Source organism: Pteropus medius, unplaced genomic scaffold (genome assembly GCF_902729225.1).
Source record: "Pteropus medius unplaced genomic scaffold, Ma_sr-lr_union100, whole genome shotgun sequence".
NCBI lineage: Eukaryota > Metazoa > Chordata > Mammalia > Chiroptera > Pteropodidae > Pteropus > Pteropus medius.
The window spans coordinates 18748450-18768958 of NW_024352785.1; the positions used below are offsets into that span (position 1 = coordinate 18748450).

The following is a 20509-nucleotide window of genomic DNA, read 5'->3' on the forward strand; positions in this document are numbered from 1 at the left end:
TCTAGGCGGACGAAGGCAAGAGAGGCCTTATATATCACTACAGGGTGAGGGGTAATGAAAGGAAGATGATAAAGTATAGACTACTCTTCCAGAAACTTAGCTGAGAAGCCAACAAGAAGGGGCAAAGAGGGGCAAATTAGTAAAAGGCAAATGTAGGTTTAAGAGAAAGTTTTGTGTTTATTTGCTATTGTTTGTGTTTTAAGGTAAAAAAGACTTAGGGGCTGAGAAAGTGGTAAAAGAAAAGAAGGAGAGGCCGAAGACTTAGCTGAGAGAGAGGATCGTTAATTGAGAGAACAAAGCTCCTGAGAAGACAGTTGGGGATGGGACAGGATCCCCGGAACTGATTAGCAGGAAGAAATACTTCCTATTCCCAACAGAATGAGGAAAAGAGTGGCTGACAGGGCAGTCGATAGGTTTCTAGTATCGAGGTGCTGGTGGGCGAAGGGAACGAGTATCTGAGGGAATTCATATTAGATGACCTTTCTTCCCTTGGTAAACTGGGAGGAGAGATAATCCACTGATACTCAGGGGAGTAGAAGTTGGGTCACACTGATGATGATGATGATGACAGTAATAGTTCTCCTTTATTAAGCACTTAGCATGTGCCAAGCATCATTGTAAGGACTTTACGGAAATGACATTAAATGTGCACAACAGACAGCGAGATGGTTACAATTCTTGTTTCTATTTTACGGACGAGGGAATGGCAGTGCAGAAAAACAAAATCACTTGCCTATACATCTGGTAAATGGTGGAGAAAGACTCACATCTCATTCAGTCAGTAACTTTAACCACAAGGGTATGGTGCCTCCTGAAGTCGGAAAGGAGAATTAGCAAAAATGACAAGGGCACTGAGGGGAATGAGAGCAGGAAGCAGGGGCTGACACCACCAGACAAATATTAAAATAAATTTCTTGAGGGATGTTGAGGGCAAACTGACATTAGAGATGATGAATTTTTAAATGATAGCAATTCGATTGGACTCATTTGTAATTTTTAATTTCTTCATTTGTGATATTAAGAATGTTGAGTCAGATTATATTTACAATCCCTTTCAAGTCTGTGATTCTATGAGTGATTTACTCTAATAAATACATATGTGCAATCTCTGACACTTTTTTGGGGTTGGAAACCCTTTAAATCTTTTCTTTGAGTAGCAATAACATTAGTTCTTTCAATCTATATAATCCTGTTTATGATTTTCTGAACATCTATAGGGAAATTTATTTCTCCTCTGGCTATCGGGCACATCCAAAACACAAGGAAAAGTCCTAAATCAACCAGCAGCCAGCAAACAGTTTTCAAATGTTTGTTTCTCAGGCTTTTGACATTAGGACCAAAGAGAGGCACAAATGAAAATTAATTTTGGTTTAGAAAATCCAAAGTGGGTTTTATTGAGTCACCAGTAGCATTTCTGGTTAAATGTACTTGGACGTAGTGAAAACATGCCTAGGAGGCAAGACTAGCTCAAATATTTTCAGGTACCATGGTAGGAACACTGATAACCTTTTATATAAAGCAGACACGCTGTGCAGCACAGTGTAGGTAATAAGATTTTGCCTGCAGGATATTCGAATCAGGGAATCCATTTGAAGGATATTACAAGTCAGAAATCCTAAGGCACAAAAAGCCGACTTGCTCCCCAGAAAGGTTTGTTGTAAAAGTCTATTGACTGGACACAATAGCCGATCAATGTTGTCTGGAGAGAGAAGGCACTCAGAGCCCGGTCCTCACGGCAAGTCATTAACATACCCATCACTCTGTCAGAATTACTTTAGAAATCAGGTTGATGGAGCAGCAAGGATAAGAGTAAATTGTTTGGGTTCACGGGCATGGGGGCAGGACATTGATGATGAGTGGGAAGGATTGAGCTCAGAAGGGTTCATCAGAACTGCCCAAAAGCAGTTTTATTGATGGACTGCCCAAGTATTTTGATAGAAGTTACAGACAGAAACTGCTGATTTTGCTTTTCTGAAGGCATCTGAAATCTGGGCTGTTCTTGGTTACTCTCTGGAGGAGCAGAGTGCCTCCTCCATCCCTTTTCCCCAACTTCCCTGTTGAAATTAAGCCTCACTTTCCTTATGCCTAAAATAAGGATAAGAGTATCTACTTCACATGCTTGTGAGGATTAAATGACACAATACCTCTTCAGTTCTCAGCACTATGCCTGGTAGCATAATGGCTCAGTAAATGGTACTTTTCTTGCGCTTTCTTGTGTGACACACTTGGCTTCCAACAGACCTCCTCACACCAGTCCAGCCTTTGGACTGGTCAACGGGTGGGGGGCTCTTTGTGGATATCTTACTTCATCCTGCAAGACATGCCCTTCTTTAGCAGAAGGCTCTCTCTGTCCACAGTCACTTGCCAAGAGGCTCCCCAGACAGCCCTGGAACAGTTTTTTATGCTATTCTCAACCTCTGACCATGGATGTCCGTCCTTACCACATAAATTTGTGTCTGGTTTATATTGCTCCTGGCACAGTGAGAACACAATAAACATTTATGCTACTTGTACGTGTCAGTTCACATGCAGTGGCCGTAAAAACAAGGCTGGGCTGTCATGTAATTTAACTCCATTCCAAATCATTTATTGATTTTTTTGTTATTGGTTTTTTTTATTTCTGGTTTGTGTAATATCCCTCCACATCCATTTATCAGCACATCTTGCTCAACCTCAAAATATAAAAAAAATCTAACCTTTTCTCACTATCTCTACTGCTGCCACTTGGATCCAAGCCACCACTCTCTTTAAATTAGTGACCACGATAGTCTCTTTGCTGGTACATCTACTCAGACCCCACTAGAGTCAGTTCTCTCAAGTGAGTCCAGAGCGATCTGTAAAAATGTACTTCAGATCAAGCTGCTCGCATTCTCAAAACTCTCCAGTATTTCCCATTAGAGTCAAAATAAAATCCATAGCCCTGACTGTGATCCACCAGGCCTTGTTAGATCTGTCCTACCCCATCTCCCCAATCCCTTGTCATCCCACTGCTGCTCTGGGTATCACACTGCCCAGCCTCTACCTTTCTTTCTTAAAACCACTAGTTTTACTTCTGCTTTTGCACTTGATATTTCTCCTGCCTGGAATACTCATCTCCCTGGATCTTTACATGGCCGGCTCTTTAGGTCAATTAGGTCTCAGTTTAATTGCTGCCATCGCGAGAGGCTTTCCCTGACCTCCATATATAGTGTTCCTCCATTACTTTCTATTGCATCACCTTTTTAGCTTTTCTTTTTATGGCACTATTTGAAATTATTTTATTTGTTTTGTGTGTGTATTCCCTTCCAGGATGTAAGCCCCATAAAAGCATGGATTTTGTCTGTTTTATTCACTGCTGTCTAGCTTATTTATTCACCTAATGTCCAGCACAGTGCTGGGTACACGGTAATGATAAGTAAATATTTGTGGAAGAAAGAAGTGAAGGGTTCAGTGTTCCAGGAGCAGTGATGGATATGCAAATGAGATATGAGAGATGAGGAGGACTGTCTCTTCTTTCAAGGTGCTTTCGGTTTTGTAGAAGAACTGGGAGCACATACACAAATAGATAAGCCAAAGTATCCAGAGATGTTAAAAGGAAGTAGTCAAAGGTCTTCTAGAGAAAGAGCATGACCTAAAGTGGCCGGAAGGCCACTTAAGTGACCTTCAGTGGCCTTGACGTAGCTCTCAGGCTCCTGTGGCTTCAGGATTCACCTTGTCCATGTGCTATGTAGGCTCATTCATCCTCGGTGACTTAGCTGAAAATTTCTTGCCCATAAACTGGCAGCTGTAATGAAACTGTAGAAGCCAGGCAAGATGCACTAGATGTGGTTTCCATGAACTTTGAGGAAGATGTGGATGTGAGAGCTTCTCGCCCTCAAGAGAGGAAAGTATGTAGTATAAGCATCAAGATTATTACTCATGTGGGGGTGTGACTTCTGAAATGGTGGCCTCATGACTAAGAAAAGTTTTGAAAGTTAGCCCTAATTTGAATGGAGAATGGTTAACAATTTGCCATCTAAACGTTCGCATATTACGTCTCAAGGTGGAAATTTTACATGACGATGTAGAACCAACATGGTGTTTAAACAGTAAGAAGTTAGGCAATGCAATTCAGACTACAAATTATTTCAAATTACATAGCAACCATTTTCTGGCACCAATGATGTGCTTCCTGGCTGTTCTGCTTAGAGTGAAATAACGATATCGTATATATTAGCTGGTCCTTTATCCTCACTTGTTACCTTACTTGTAAAATGGGGTAGGATAATACCTGATTTTAGTAGAGATACATGCATCTATCTTATGGGATTATGTTGTTAATTGGCTGGAATTAAGTGCTCTGGTTTATTATATAGTCCAATTCATTTGAAATAGGATGTTGCAGGAGAGTTCTAAGGATACTCTAAACCACCAGAAAGATGAGCAAGTAGATCCTAGAGTAAGTTAAGCCAGAAACATCACTGGAGACAAAAATGACAAAACTAAAGCTGTCTAACTTTGGGCACATCATGAGAAGGCAAGGGTCTTTGGAAAAGACAATAATGCTGAGAAAAATAGAAAAGAGGGAGACCAAATATGAGATGGACTTACTCCATAAAAGAGCCATAGGCATGATCTATAGGAGCTGAGTGGGGCCATTGAGGGCAGGACATTGTGGACATCACTCATTCACAGGGTCTCCAGGAGTCAGAGCTGACACAGAGGCATGTAATACACACATCTTTCATGATTATCTGTGGTTTCTTGTTGTTTGTGGGTATGTCAAATAATTTTTTTAAATACTTGGAAATTTCCTCAGTGTAAATAAGAAAAAAACTATTCACGATTTTTCCTTTGTTGGTCAACATATCTTTTAAATCATTGAAAACCTTGTGGATATTTTAAAGTTTGAGCATTTGTATCTATGTGCTGGAGCAAATTAATCATGTTTGACATGTATAATACTAATAAGGGGTAGAAAGTAATATTGACTCCAATAAAGTAAATAGGAAATAGGAAATAGAGGTTACAACAGCCTCACTCTTGGACCATAAATGAGTGATATCATTTTAAATTTTTGTGAAACCCGATGGTTTTACTACTCCCTACTGTTTCACATAACTAGTGGACATAACTTGCAAAGAAAATTTAAATTTTAATGGAACTGGCTTGAGCTTAATGTTACTTATAACTGCGAATTTTTGTTCATACGTTTAAGAAAAGCAGCTGCTTAAAAAAAGGAATCTTGTGTTGTAAAATTAGTATTACATAAATCAGATTTATCCATGCCGTAAATTAGTTCTTAGAATAATTAGATCATATCAAAGTTGAAAACTTATTTAAGACAGAAGATACCATAAGCGAAGTTAAAAGATAAACCAGAGAATGGGAAAAGATTTTTGCAATATGTAAAACAAATGATTAGTATACAGAAAATGTAAAGAACTCCCACAAATCAATTAAAAAAAAAAATCCCTCACCTTTACAGTAGGCAAAGGGTACAATAAGGTCATTCAGAGGCAAGAAAACCTAATTGGCTAATGGGCATATAAGAATATGATTCTTTGTAAAAATCAGTGAAGTGCATGACAAAGGAACAAGATGTCATTTTTTACCATCAGATTAGCAAAAGTTAAGAAGTCTGACAATATCAAGTATTGACAAAGATGTGAAAAGAAGCTTCCACACATCTCTATCACGAGGGTAAATTGGCAGAATAACTCTAGAGTGCAATTTGGCTGTCCTCAGAGTAAAATTTTAATTTGTGAACACCATGTGATCCAGTAATTTTATTTCTATTTCTTTATAATTTGTCTATATACTTTAGAGAAACCCTTGCATACATGTACTAGGGTATATATTTGCATCTTCGTAAGAGTGAAAATTTGGGGAGAAAAAAACTAAAACTGGCCATGAATATGGGAAAAGATAAATTTATTTTATAAAATTATTCTATTTATAAAATGTTTATAAAGTTATGCTATACAGCCCCTGTGCCAGCTGCCGCCCGAGGCCAGGTGCATCTGCGGCAGGAACTCCACCAAGTACTACACACCCTCTTTGGCCGCAGCTACTGAAGGATGAAACTGCGCTCCTGTCTCCAGCCCTCCTCACTTGTAATACTCGGACTGCTATCTCCCCAGATATAGACAGTTTTATGATTTTTCTAAAATAAATGTTCTAAAGGGAGGTCCCATGAAACAAACACCTATTCTTATGCCTCAGTTAGCAGTGGGGAAAAGCTTTTCTGTAAACCAGCCCAATAATAAATATCATGAACTAAAAAAAAAAAAAAAAAAAAAGTTTATATGTTAAATGTTTATAAAATTATGCTATATTAATTGGAGGCTGTTAATATAGCAGAATGCTGTATAACCATTCATTCCTATAAACTGCTATAAAGCATTCCACTATATTAGCAGATGTATCAGTATTAGCAGATCTTAATATAATATTGAGAAAGGCGAGATGCACAGTGACATATACATTTTATATAAAGCAAATAAATATATAATATAATGCAGTATATTTCTAGACACACACACAGACTGGAAGGATACACATTAAAATTATGACATTGGTTATCTATGGAGAAGGAGTAGAGAAAACATTGAGAACCAGAAGACAAAGGAGACTTCTTACGGCTAAATGAGGAAGCACATGTGATGCAGTGTTCCCAACAGTGAATTCTAGGTCGTGGATTTATGAGCCTTTGTTATAGTATTACTTGTAGTCTTCTGTAGTTGTTGTTGTTGTTGTTGTTGTTTTTCAAGAAAATGATATTAAATTTTTCAGTTGGCAGTGAAGGTTTGAGGAGTAGTTTTCTTACTGTGAGATTTTAAACAAATTATTTAAGATCTTTGGTTTCTCACATCTAGAATGAAGATACTACGTACTTGCACTGGGGGTCCTGAGTACTTCTCCTTCAGTGCTCACCTCAGTATAGCATCCCACCTCCTCAGGAGGCCATCTCCCCTTTCCTTCTCCTCCCAAAGGTGTGGTACACATAGGCCCTCTGTATTCCTCGAGTCTCCTGTGCACTGTGACACTTAAAACATTCTCTTGTGACAATTCTCACTGTGGGCCAGGCACTTCCAATAGATAAAGAAATCTTAGCTGTAGAATATGTCTTAGGCAGGAGCAAGTAGTAAGTGCTCGACAAATAGAACTTAGTAGCCATGGAAGATGCTTAATACATTTTTAATGAAAGAATAAATGAGCAAAAGAATGAAAACATGGCAAGACTTTATAAAGCGAGACATCCTGTGATGGCTCCTGATAATGTTTATTCTTTTGACTTCAGTGAATAAATGTAATTCCCCCAAATCCCTTACTTAATCCCAGCCTACAGTTTATATCCTTGAGACTTTCCTGCTCTAGGGTTATCATGTTCTCTCATAGAGAGACATCAACATTAACATTTAGACACATTAAAGAATAAACATTTCACACCCTTTTCGCTGGTCTGTAATTTAAGATAAGCATACCCTGAAGTTATAAAATGACAGTGTTGCTTTGAAAATTCATTTAACAAACATTTTTTAAAGGAGAATAAAAGTCCTCTCACAGCCACTGAATAGTATTTTATAAACAGTGCTGAGTGGTTGTCCACAGTGACTCTTGGCACCCTGTCAGCTCTCCCAGTGGGTTTTTTGACATGTGAAGGACGTGAGGTTTTAGTGCTTTCAGAGGATCTGGAAAATACATTTTTATTGTTCTTCTTCATGGATGGAGAAGCTTCACAAAGTTGTTTTATTTTTAAAGCACTCGATATTTTGAATGAGGATCTTTTCTTCTACATGAACAAAGGGAATGACACACCATTGCCTTGTTAGCCTGAAGCACGGGGAACAAAATCACAGGGAGATAAAAGAGACTGTGGGAACCAAGGTTTAGGAAGAAAGGGTGTATATTTCAGGAAGAACCATGTTTTTTTGTATCCTTTGAGATAGCAGAAAATGATTTGGTCTCTTCTAAAAGACAATTACTCTGTAAAGCTATTTCCTTGTAAGTGACTTATTTGTGCTTTGTCATTAGAATATGAAGGGCTAAATTTTCTCCCCTAGCAATTTCTCTCATAGTCACAGATTTTCCTGTGTTTTAAGTCAGTGGAGAACGTCATGGCAAGGCTCCAGTAAAAATATATTTTCAAGTCAGTATAGCTGACTGATGTATCCTAATAGCTACTTGACATTCGTACATTAAGGGCGTTTATAATTTTAGTTACTTCAAACAGCAACCCTGGTGAGTGTAGTTATATATTATAAACTGACATCACTTTCCCTATGATAAACTTGAGATCCAAGATTCAATACATTATCCTGCTGTATCCAGTAGAGATGTATCCACAAGGTTCTTGAACCTTTAATGCTTCTACAATTTTACTTCTTAGATCCCAGAGGTATTGAACCAAGAAAAAACAAAACAAAGCAAATAAAAACTGAAATGCTCAGTTCACCCAGGGTTTGTTTAGACCTAACACAAGTACACAGAATTGGGTACTTTTGTTGCTCTCCGCAATTCAGAACCAGTTGCTTTAAAAAAGCATCTTATACTTCAAATTGTGTTTCAAGGCTGCTCTGTGGTCTTAGTGGCCATAGATAATCTGAAGCAAAATTAAGTCATTGGGATTGGTGCCTACTAGTATGGCTAGATTTTGGCCAGATTATTTATGACCATCTTTTTTATTTATGCTAAAGAAAGAATTATTAAGATTCACGTGTTTGTTTCTGAGTTCCTCCTTTTACATTTTATGGCCCCATGTCCAAGCCTATACCTCTGGACCCATTAATCATCAGCAAGTGGGAAACCGCTAAATCCAGTTTTTAATTGACATTTAAAAACAGAACGTGAGGTAACGCTAGGTTTTGTTGCAGACCTGCGCTTTTTCCAATTGGCTATTGTAAAAATGAATGAAAGGGTGATATCAGGGCTTGTTTTCATTACATGGAGTTACTAGGCAATTTGTTTTTGAAATTCACATTGTGAGAACCAAGTTGTCCTTTTTGGTATGAATGATTCATGCAAGACAAACAACACAAACCCACGACAGGCCTGTTATTCCAGCTTCGTATACAGCTGGGGGATGTTTTTCTAGAGTGTTCTTTTTTCTGGGATGGATGTTCCAGTGTGTCAACCATGGAATAAAATTTCTGCTGCTACTAATCCGTGCTGTGTCATACATAACGACACGTGCTTTTTAAGTAATTAGTTCATTCCAGCATCTCCATTTTACAAGAAGAAAATTAAGTATAACAAAGATCAGAGACTTGCTCAAGGTTCCGTGGCTATGAAGTGGTGGTGGCCTGGCTGGAGTCCAGGTCTATCTAATGCTAAATCATTACACATTCTCCTTGAGCCAGCTGGTGATTGATGAATTTTGTAACAAGGTGAACTTGGTGGTAAACATTACTACATCACTCCTTTTACTAAGAGAAAAATGATTTCATCCTTTCCCTTCCTTTTTTTGTTTTCTTTTTTTTTAACGAAGGAATCATTTGAGCAAAATGATATATTAACACGTCCTTATTCCTTCTGCCAGCGCATCTGTTTGGCCTTTCTGTTTATCTCTGATTGTGTTCCTTTCTTTATTCTTTGTCTATGCAAAGACAAGAGGTTTACTAAATGATCTCTCATTTGTTCAAAGATTTTTCCTAATGCCTCGTTTTCGTTCATACTATGTGCAGCTAGAGATATGTTGGGACATTCCTTATCAAAACCATTCTGATGAACCTGCTACTAACACTTTGAAGCCCGAGAACTGTCATTTTGGGCCAACAAGTATTATTTTTCAAACATCTGTGAGAATTTTGTCTTAGACTCTTCCCCTTTGGAAACCAGGCAGAAGCAGTTAATGTGCACTGATATCAGGTTTTATAATTGACAAGAATCGTTCACTCAGAATGTTCTGCACGGTGAGGGGGAGGATTGCAGCTTTGGAGGCATTGGTAGGTTGGGGTTCAACCTTTGCTTTTGCCCCTTGAACACTGAGCAACTTTGAGCAAATTATCATCTGAGCCCATTTTGCACATGAAGTGTTGGAAAAATTATACTTATCTCATTGAGTGTTATTATGAGGTTTAAATAAAATAGCTGCATAAAGCTAACACATGTTTGAAACTCAGTCTGTCTTAGAACCCCTTCTGTCTCTTCCAATCCTTCGAATAGAAAATTGGACTGAGGGTTTGATGTGGGTTAGGAGAGAAAGTACCTAGAATTATTATGATGGTCTTATAGGCTTCTCTGCTTGTGAAAGTTAGTTATAGTGCTCTATATCCACAATCACTTTCATTCATTCGACAAATATATCTTGAGTGCAAACCATGTGCTAGGTAACATATGGCCTTGGTTTTCAGGTCCATGTATTCTGAAAGCTAATGGCATCAATATTATTTTCACAGTAAGCTTACTGGCTATTTTGTTTGTATAGAATCATTATCTACTTACAAAAGTTCTTCAGATCTGACCACCTCCTTAATTTTATTTTCTTTTTGAGAAACACCCCATGTTCTCACTACTGAGGTAATTTCCTATTTTCAGTGTCCTTGAGTACTGTGTCATTGGCTGACCCCAAAAGCTTGTTTGTGAAAGGTCTTATCATTTGCTACTTTGCCTTAATGGATCATATTAGATGAAAAGCATAATTGTAGGATATTATGTTTGACCAAAATATATATAATCTCACTACTTCAGGAGAAGAACGGTCTCTTGAAAAGTGCTTAGACTTTTGTTTGCAGAAAGTCTTAGATTTGAATACTGATGCCACCACTTACTAGTTGGGTGATTTTCAACATTTTACTTAAATGTTCTAAAGTACGCTAAATGCGATAAAGATCCCCACTTATTATTGCTGTGAGGACTGGAAAGAGGTGTGTAAAGCATGGAGCACAGAACCTGGCACAATATAAATGCTCTGCAGATCAAACCATTTTTTAAAAATTTATCTATTTTAATTAGTTTCAAGTATACAGTACATTGCTTAGACATCTATATAGTTGGTAAAACGATCACCCCAATTGCTCCCGCCTTCCTCTGATCCTGCACTTAGCCAACATATTAATGCTAACTGCATTCCCTATGCCATGCTCCCCATCCCTGTGATCATCCATTAGCTACTAATTTGTACTTCTTTAACCCTTCACTCCATTCTCCCAGCCCCCCAAGCTCCCTCCCCTCTGTCCATCATCAAATTGTCCACTATATTTGTGAGTCTGTTTTTCATTAGTTTGTTCTTTTTATTCCTTAGAACTCACATATAAATGAAATCATATAGTGTTTATCTTTCTCTGTCTGACTTAAGTACCTTTTAGGTCCATCAAAGCAATATCTTTTTCTATCATCTTACTTTTAGTCTGTGTGTTTATTTTAATCTGAAGTGACTCTCTTATAGGCAACATGTGGGGGTCTTGTTTTCCTTTCTATTCATCCCCTCTATCTTTTAGTGGAGCACTTAATTCTTTTCCATTTGAGGTACTTATTGATAGGAATGTAGTTGTTACCATTCTTTATTCCTATTTTTGATACATGTTTTCTCTTCTTAAAGAAGTCCCTCCAACATTTCTTATAGTACTGGCTTGGTGGTGATAAATCCCTTTAGCTTATTTTTGTCTGGGAAGCTCTTTATCTGTCCTTCAACTCTAAATGATAGCTTTTGCTGGATAAATTTTTCTTGGTTGTAGATCCTGGGTCTTCATCCTGTCAAATATGTTTTTGCCAAACCCTTCTGTCCTGCATAGTTTCTTTTGAGAAATCAGCTGCCAGTCTTATGGGTTTTCCCTTATAAGTAACTATCTGTTTTTCTCTTGCTGCTTTTAAGATTCTTTCTTTGTGCTTAACTTTTGGCATTTTAATTTCGATGTTTCTTGGTGTGGGCCTCTTTAGATCCCTGATTTTTGGGATTCTCTGAGCTTCCTGGGGTTTTATGTCCATCCATTTCCTTCACCAGGTTGGGGAAATCTTCCATCATTATTTTCTCAAACAGCTGTTAACATCTTGATTTTCTTCAGTAATGCTGATCAGACAGATATTTGGACCCTTAATATTGTCTCATATGTTCCATATGCTCCTTTGTTTATTCCATTTAATATACTTCTCATCTCAGATAATGTGTTCTTCATCTCAGATTGGTTTCCTTTTATAATTTCCATTTCCATTTTTATGTTTTTATCTCTTTGTTGAAGTTCTCTACACTTCCCAAACGTTCATTGAGCATCTTTATAACCAGTGTTTTGAGCTCTGCATTTCTTAGATTACTTGACTCCATTATATCTGGATCTCTGTTCTGTTCCCTCATATGGCTTCCACTTCTTTGTCTTCCCATTTTGGCTGCCTTTCTGTGTCTGTTTCTACGTACTAAGCAAAGCTCCTAAGTCTCCCGGTCTTATTAGTGTGGATTTGTGAAGGAGGTGTCTGTCCAGTGGCACAGTCCTAAGAGGGGTTCAGCTATAGGTCAAACTTAGCTCAACCCGTTAAGATTCAGCAAGCAATCCACAGATGCTGTGCTTATAGTTACCTCAAAAGGCCACACCAGAAACCGAGGCCAGCTGGCTCCAGTGTGAGTCTAGGCACTGCTCAGCAAGGAGCACCTGACTCACTGAGAATATACCTGTATGTGGCTTGGGTGGGGCCTTGAGTTGGGAGAGGCAGGGTTTCAGGGAATCCTCTGGGCTGAGCGACCTCTGTTATCCAGTTTGATGACCTCTTGGCTATGGTATGCGCTGTGTCCCTGCACTGGGAAAGGGGAGGGCTCAACAGAGGACAATGGATACCGCTGGCACTTCTTTACAGAGCAAGTCTCACCAAGGCCCTCACTTGGACAATGTCTCCCTGTAAGTCCCGGGTATCCTTTGCGTGCAGCCAAACCCGCACTGGTGCTCAGAGCAAGCAGATCCGTCACCATGAAAATCCGCTCGCAGACGCGGCCCCTTTAAGAGGCGTCTGCCGCTGCCGCAGCCTCAGTCTCACTCAGCCACTGGAGACGCGGTGGCCCTGCGTCCTTGCCCTGTCCTACTTTCTGCCGTTGCAGGGTGCTTTCTTGGATTTCTCCGTAGTTGTATGGCTTGTTCTTCTAGATCCCAGGCGATTTTTTCTTGCTGCTGCTCCTTGTTTCCATCACAATTTTGATTTGGTCGCCAGAGGGATGAACAGATCCTCTATCATCTGTGTCATTTTTCTCCCTCTGATCAAATCATTTTTCCTCACCTTTCCCTTAGGATACATGTTGACTGTAGAATATTTAGAACATCTAGTTAATTCAAACGAATAAAAGAAAAATCATACATACTCTTAAGACCCAGAGGTCCCCAGTGGTACCATTTGACTGTAAAGCCTTTCGACACCTGTCTCTGTCTTTTTCATTCTCCTTCCTTCCCCAGATGTTAGGTTCAATCACATATAATTGCTGATATTTGGCCATGTTTTAGTATTTTTTTTATTTTATATTAGTTTCAGGAATATAGTACAATGGTTAGACATTTATATAATTTATGAAATGATCCCCCTAATTACTCTACACCCATCTGGCTCTACAAATATAGTTGCTGATATTTGGCCATTTTTGACCTAAATTAATGACAATTTTATCTGGTTCATTCTTATATGTTGCTAAAATTGGATCATGTGATACATATTGGGTTTTTTTTTAATTAAGTTTATTGGGGTAACATTGGTTAATACAATTATATACTTTTCAGGTGTACATTATAATTTGACATCTGTGTATTCTATTCTGTGTTTACCACCCAAAGTCCAGTTTCCTTCAGCTACCATATATTTGACCCACTTCACCCTCCCCTACCTCTCTATATTTGACCCCCTTTACCCCCTTTATCTCTCTTCTCCTCCCTCCCCCCTCTACGCTCTGGTAACCACTAGTCTATAGTCCATGTCCATGAATCTCTTTGTTTGTCCTATTCATTTGTTGCTTTTAGGTTTATATCCCACATCTAAGTGATATCATGTGGGTACATATTGTTTTTTAATCTACTTTTTACAATTATGATATTGTTAACATCTTTCAAGTTCAATAAATATTCTTCTATATCTCTTTTAATTGATACATAGTATTCCATTATATGATTATGCCAGAATTATTTTCACCAGTCTTCTATTACTAGAAAATTAGGTTTTCAATTTTTTTGTTATTATAAACAGTGCTGGGATAAATGTTCTTATGGCTTTGAAGGGAGTAAAATGTAGGGGTTTAGAATATAGACTCTGAAGACAGGAAATCTTGTGCCTCACTGCTTACTACCTGTGTAACTTCAAGCAAATCACCTGGATCACAGTTTATTCATCTATAACGTAGGGATAACAATACTTCATAGGGTCACTGTGAGTGTTCATCTATCTCAAGTGCTTAGAACAGTGGCTATGGGCACACTGTAAGTGTTGTTAATTAGTGAACTATTGTGAATTATTTTGTCTTTACACACATATATTTATTTATTTTGGAAAAATCTCAAAAGAGAAATTTATGAATAAAGGGCTTTTGATACCCTTGGGCAGACTAATTTTTAAAACGAGTGTGGTAATCTGCTCTTCTGTAATAGTGCCTAAAAGAGCTGGTTTTCATGAAAAGGGAGAGGTTATCCTCATCACTATAAGTATTGGTCTCATCATTATTAATACCCTACTTCATGACTTAGGGTACACAGTTTTTCACAGTTTGATAGCCCTGAAATCAGAATGCTTCTAACCTACATTGTCAACCAGGTGACTGCCATGACATGGCTGTATGAAACCCTCTGTTGACAACTGCTAAGATTAAGAAAGAGCGTAAGTGTATCCTAATGCCTATGAAATTCAGTTTTATTTGAGAGGTATCAAGAGATATGAATGGGTGTCATGGAATACGTATAACGCTATTTTCAGAAAGCATTCAGGTTGGGTTTGAGACATGTACCTGAAAGACAGAGGTTTCTGGGCTGAGCTTAGAAGACTGCAAAGGGCACATGGAGGGAGAGGACATGTCTAATATCTCTCCATCTCTGCTTATTTCATACTACTTCTTATTGTGCATGTAACTAAGAGAGATGATAGTGGTCATGATACAATAACGTAGAAGCTCAAGAAGGCATTCGTGGACATTTGCTATTTAAAAGCCTTCTGGTGGTTGGTTGCGTGTATCATTCTCTCTGAATATAACACGTCCTGCAAACTCCCTCCCCTTCCAGTCCCCCTCTTTATAGAAATTCTCTATCCTTTACCTAATATGGCCTTTCAGTCTCAGCTTAGACATCATTTTAGCTGGAAAGCCTTTCCCAACTTGCCAACACTGGTTAAATGTCATTTCTGCATTTTCCATTGTTCCTAGTCCATACCCTTACCTTACTGCTTATCACGGGGTATTTTATTGCCTAGCAACTTGGTGCCTCTGCCACTCAACTGTAAGCTTCTAGAAGCATGAACTCTTTTTGTTCTCCTTTTAATTCTAAGCCTAGTACCATGGCCTACACATGGCAAGTACTTAAGAGTTATCACTTGAGTAAATTTTAGTACTCAGTACATGAACGTAACCTGCGGTTACTGGCATCATTGGAAGTTTTAGCAATATAAGGGCTTCATGGTGAATCCATTATCTTGAGAGGATCCAGTGCTCTGCTAGTTGTCACTAAGGGTTGTAGCATGAACTCTATATTTCTGATATTAGTCAGTAGTATTAAATTCCTCTTGTTTCCAACTTATTATGAGAGCTTAATAGAGCAAGCTGTCCATGCTGTCAGAGACCCTCATTCAGCTATCTCCTGACACATCTGCAGGAATCTGGGCACGCTGCATCTCATAGCCCAGTTCTAGCTGTTAGCATAGTAAGAGCTGAAAATGAGTCATCACTCCCTTAATCACATTTGGGTCTTTTACACTTTAATCTGAAACAAAATTTTGTCCATTTACCTTTTCCTCTTAGGATATTCAAACTATTTCCATGTTAAACACCTTTTTTTTTTTTTTAAGTGGTCAGTGAGAGTAACCAACCCTGTCATTTTTTTCTTGAGGAGTGAAATACTTGCCCCTTGAAATTAGAGTGAGGCATTAAGTAAAAGATGTCAGATGATTCGAGTTCAGATTCTCTCCAAACTGTCTTTCCAAACACAGTACTTGAATTCGAGATAATTGGTTAAGCTTGGCACTAAACGTAAGGAATAAATTCTGCCTCTTGTCTAGACAGTCAACATACCCTAGTATTTGTAGTAACCAGGGAAGAAAGCTGGCTTTGTGAGATAAACTATGTAACTCACTGGGGTACATTTAAAAAATGGATGTGTCGAAGTGGTTAAATATGACAAATGAAGAAAAGAGAGGAAGTCAGAGCGATGCCTAAATTCAAGCCAGGCTTCTGTATCCTACTCATTCCACTTCCTGCCTGTTTGTCTATAAATTTCTGTATGGGGATTTTTCCTTCTAGCATAGCTCATGTTGGTGCCCAGTGAATACATTGTGAGGCCCTTGTATCAGTGGCCTTTTAGAGAAATACAGTCCCAAGGGGAGAAGCTGTCACTTCAAAGCATACCACAGTGCTTAGATATAGCCAGGAAATTAACCATGTCGGCGTGATAATATTTCTTTAAAAGCCTGAAACCCTTTCTTTGATGCTGATAGTTATCAACTTCTGTCATGAGATATATTAAGGGTTTCGTTTTTGTTTTTTAATCAAATCCCAAGAAAATAGAACCGGTCTCTGCATGACTGCTCTGCTGGGAGAGAAGCTGCTGAGTGGGATGTGGAAATGGGTCATGATGGAGAAGAGAGACCAGTTCCTCTCAGTACCTCTTCCTGCCACTCTCCTGTTGTCGTCAAACATTCTGTAAAACATTCGTGCTCTGGCCCTCTCTTATCATAGTGTCACATTGGGGAAAAAGAACTCTTAACTCATCACGAGTTTTAAATATCCTTTTGATGTGATATTGATGTTCTGATCAAGGTAATATTATTAGCTAAAAAAATGGAGTGTTGTGTGTGTGTGTGTGTGTGTGTGTGTGTATCAATCAATTAATCTTTCATTATATAAGGAAAAAGTGGGTATTTAATTTAATATCTGAGGCTACCAGAAGCTGAGAGGGATATGGAAACTTTGGAGAACATTTAGCAAAGAAAATGAGTGAAACTGAATAAACTTTAAAAAAAATAAGTAAAAGTACTGAGGCTATAGTATTTAGTCTAGCAAAGAGCAGGGTCAAGGATGCATTCGTGTTTCAGGAATAAGGTCATTTATAATACAGAGAACAGCGATGAACTGGATTGACTATACTATGAGCAGGACAGGAGATAAAAAGCATCAAATTATAGGATAACAGGTTTGGCTGACAGAGTAAGAGTTTTCCTTACTCTTAGGATAGATGAATCAGGGAACAAATTACAAAGAACTGTGTAATTTACTTTGGTGGACTTTAAAAACAGGATAGATTTTTCTCTAATTGGGATAGCTAAGAGAATGTAAAGGAACATTCTAGGTGACTTTTTTTTAAAGAATGCATCCTAGACTGAAAAAGTTGCAATTGAAAAAAAGTTCTTTATCCATATCCATAGGCAATAAAAGAAACAACTCATATGAATAACAATTAGGCCTAAATCTTATCTTGGAACTACCACCTAATCTTATTTTGTGAAAGAAGATTTTGAGTTCTTAGGTAATTGCTTTCTTGATTTGCTTTAGGTTCAATTATTCTCTCTCATTGTTTATAATTGTGTTAAAATATGTTTATTAAAGTGCTAATGAGACCAAAGCCATACTGATTAAAAACAAAATTATTAATTTAAACCTTTTGATATGAAATGAAAGGTAGGTTCTCATATTGGAAAATGAATCCTGCACATGTAATATGTTGTTTGCTGTGAGCCTAGTTTTTTTTTTTTTAAGTTTATTCTAGATCTATTGAAGTTACAAAATTTTTATGAAATGATACTTTTTTTAATCATAAAAGGGATTTATCCTTAGAGCTCTAGGCAGGGTGCCTCTTCCCTAGTGATTTTTATAGCATCTAATTAATAAATAAACACACAGCTGACTAGGCAATGCATATTAAGAGTAGGTTTTGCTTATCGTCACCCTTTATAATTTTTAGACTGTTTGGGATTGAGGTTTTTTTTCCCTTCCCTGCTCCCCTTTTCCTACTCGTTGAATTGAATTGCAGCCACTCTATCTCTTTTTTTGTAACTGTAATTTTAAACCTATCTTTCAAATGCTGTTTTCTACCTTTATTTTACCTGGTTCCATGTGCCTATTATTTCTTTATTTGCTGTCCATATTCAGTTTCAGGTTTGTCTTATTTTAAAAATAGGTCAGTGAATTTCAACATTTCAGTCAATTTTTTTCCTGCCTTTTCCGGCTGTCTCCCAGTCCATATTTTGATTGATAACTTGAGAGTAGATCAGCTGTTTCCTTTGAGAGAGCTCGGCCCAGGCCTGTGTCAGCGTCGGTCCACTCCTCAGTAGCTCTGCCCGTGGGCCCCTTCTTGCTCTTCGCGATCACTGCCTGAGGTCAGACCCCCTCACTGATCTGAACTACTCTGGTTCTTCTTGCCTGATCTCCCTGCCTCTCATTGTTGACTCCTTCCTGCCCTTTCCTCACACTGTAGCCAGCTCACCTTACGAGGAGGCAAATCTACATTGTTCCTCATTGCTTCAAATCCTTTACTACCAAACCTTGTCCATAAGACACAATCCAAACTTTTTAGAGTGCATTAAAGTCCCTGCATGAGCTGACCATTACCTCGCCTGCCTCCTCCCCCGCCCCGGCAACCACTTACACCTTCCCCTAGCCAATTACTCTAGCCACATCAAGCTCAACACTCCAGGTGCAGGGAACAGGTTGAGCAAAGGCATAGAGCTGGAAAATGCAGTTACACTTAAGCAGTGGAGTGATAGGAAGTGGTCCACTTAGTGCTGAGCACCAGTCTGCGAAGCGTTGCCCTGGGTTGCTGCTGGGGCCCTGGTGCCCAGCTAAAGAATGGTGATGAAGGGAGTTTTCAAGCCATTCTCTCCAAAGGGGAGGAAAGCTGGATCTGAAGAGCTTGCTATCACCCACACCAATACTCTAATGTCTTCCACCGTTTCTTTCTCAACCTCAGCCTGTGATGGTGATCACTGGGGACCTCATTGCAGCAGCCGGTGCCAGTGCAAAAATAAGGCTCTGTGCAACCCCATCACGGGGGCTTGCCACTGTGCCGCTGGCTTCCGGGGCTGGCGCTGTGAAGACCGCTGTGAGCAGGGCACCTACGGTAATGACTGCCATCAGAGATGCCAGTGCCAGAATGGAGCCACCTGTGATCACGTCACAGGGGAATGCCGCTGCCCACCGGGATACACCGGAGCCTTGTAAGTGACAGAGCGGCACGGCAGAGCTCACCCACCCTCTCTATTCGTGCTGCTGCCACCATAATAATTCTTATGCTTCTGTTTCTATTACTGCCTGTAGAGTTACTGAGAGTGTAAGTCTAGGCACAGATATGGAGATCAGCAGTCATGGCCACTAAGTGCTCCTACTGTTTAACCTTTGAACATCAGAATTCAGCCAGAGTCGAAGGGCCGGCTTCCATGCTTTGCTCTCGGAAGGGCAAAACTAGAGAGGGCCAGGATGTTGTATTGAATGGTAATATTTTGGGATTGTTGGGCAGATTAAAAGTTCCACTTTTATTCTCCCACGATTGCATTCATTTTACAATGGCTGGCAGTTAATGGTCCATATTTTCTGCTCTGTGTGACAAATTAATTAGCTGGATAAAACTAGATGGGTTCAATGCCTTAGAAAGAGGAAAGGGGGAAGATGTTGGAAATAGTCCGTGATAAAAGGTTAACTGGGTTATTCAATGCCCATAGATACATGTGTTTCTTTGTGATTGTAAAAGTGTACGTATCACATCTGTGTAGGATCTGTGCACACAGATAGTTTAGTTCCTTCTGGAGAACACTGAAGCAACCATTTAACCCCTACTTTATTTTGTGGAAAGGACGTTCTTTGGTTTGCTTATATAGATGGTTCTCAACTTACAATGGTTCAACTTATGATTTTCAACTTTACAATGGTGTGAAAGCAATAGGCATTTAGTAGATATCATACTTTGATTACTTTGGATTTTGGATTTTGATCTTTTCTCAGAGCAGCGATACGTGGTAAGATACTCTCTGGTGATTCTGGGCAGTGGCGGTGAGCTATGGCTCCCAGTCAGTCATGCGATCATGAGGGTAAACATTCGATACTCTACAGCATATTTATTGTGTTAGATGATTTTGCCCAACCGTTGACTAATGGAAGTGTTCTGAGCGTGTTTAAGGTAGGCTAGGCTAAGTACAATATTCAGTAGGTTAGGTATATTAAATGCATTTTGAACTTAGTATGTTTTCAAGTTACAGTAGGTTTATCAGGACATAACCCCATCATAAGTCGAGGAGCATCTATATTCACAAACAGAATAAGAGGCAGAATTTGACAATGAAAGTAGGAGATAGAAAAATCTTATTTCCATACGGAGAAAATTACACTTGTAAATCACACAACTAAAACTTGAAAAAAAAAAAATGTGGCTGATTAGGTAAATACTTCCTGCTGGCAGTATTA

The 20509-nt window shown here is 38.8% G+C and overlaps 1 protein-coding gene across 2 annotated transcripts in view; it reads left to right on the forward strand.

Annotated features, from left to right (window-relative positions):
* The window catches only part of MEGF10 (multiple EGF like domains 10), a 332427-nt gene that overhangs the window by 255373 nt on the left and 56545 nt on the right, over nucleotides 1–20509 (forward strand). For both annotated transcript variants that reach the window (XM_039848592.1, XM_039848593.1), the window contains one exon: nucleotides 19023–19269. In XM_039848592.1, coding sequence (XP_039704526.1) covers nucleotides 19023–19269 — 247 coding nt within the window. The remainder of the gene's footprint in view (nucleotides 1–19022; nucleotides 19270–20509) is intronic.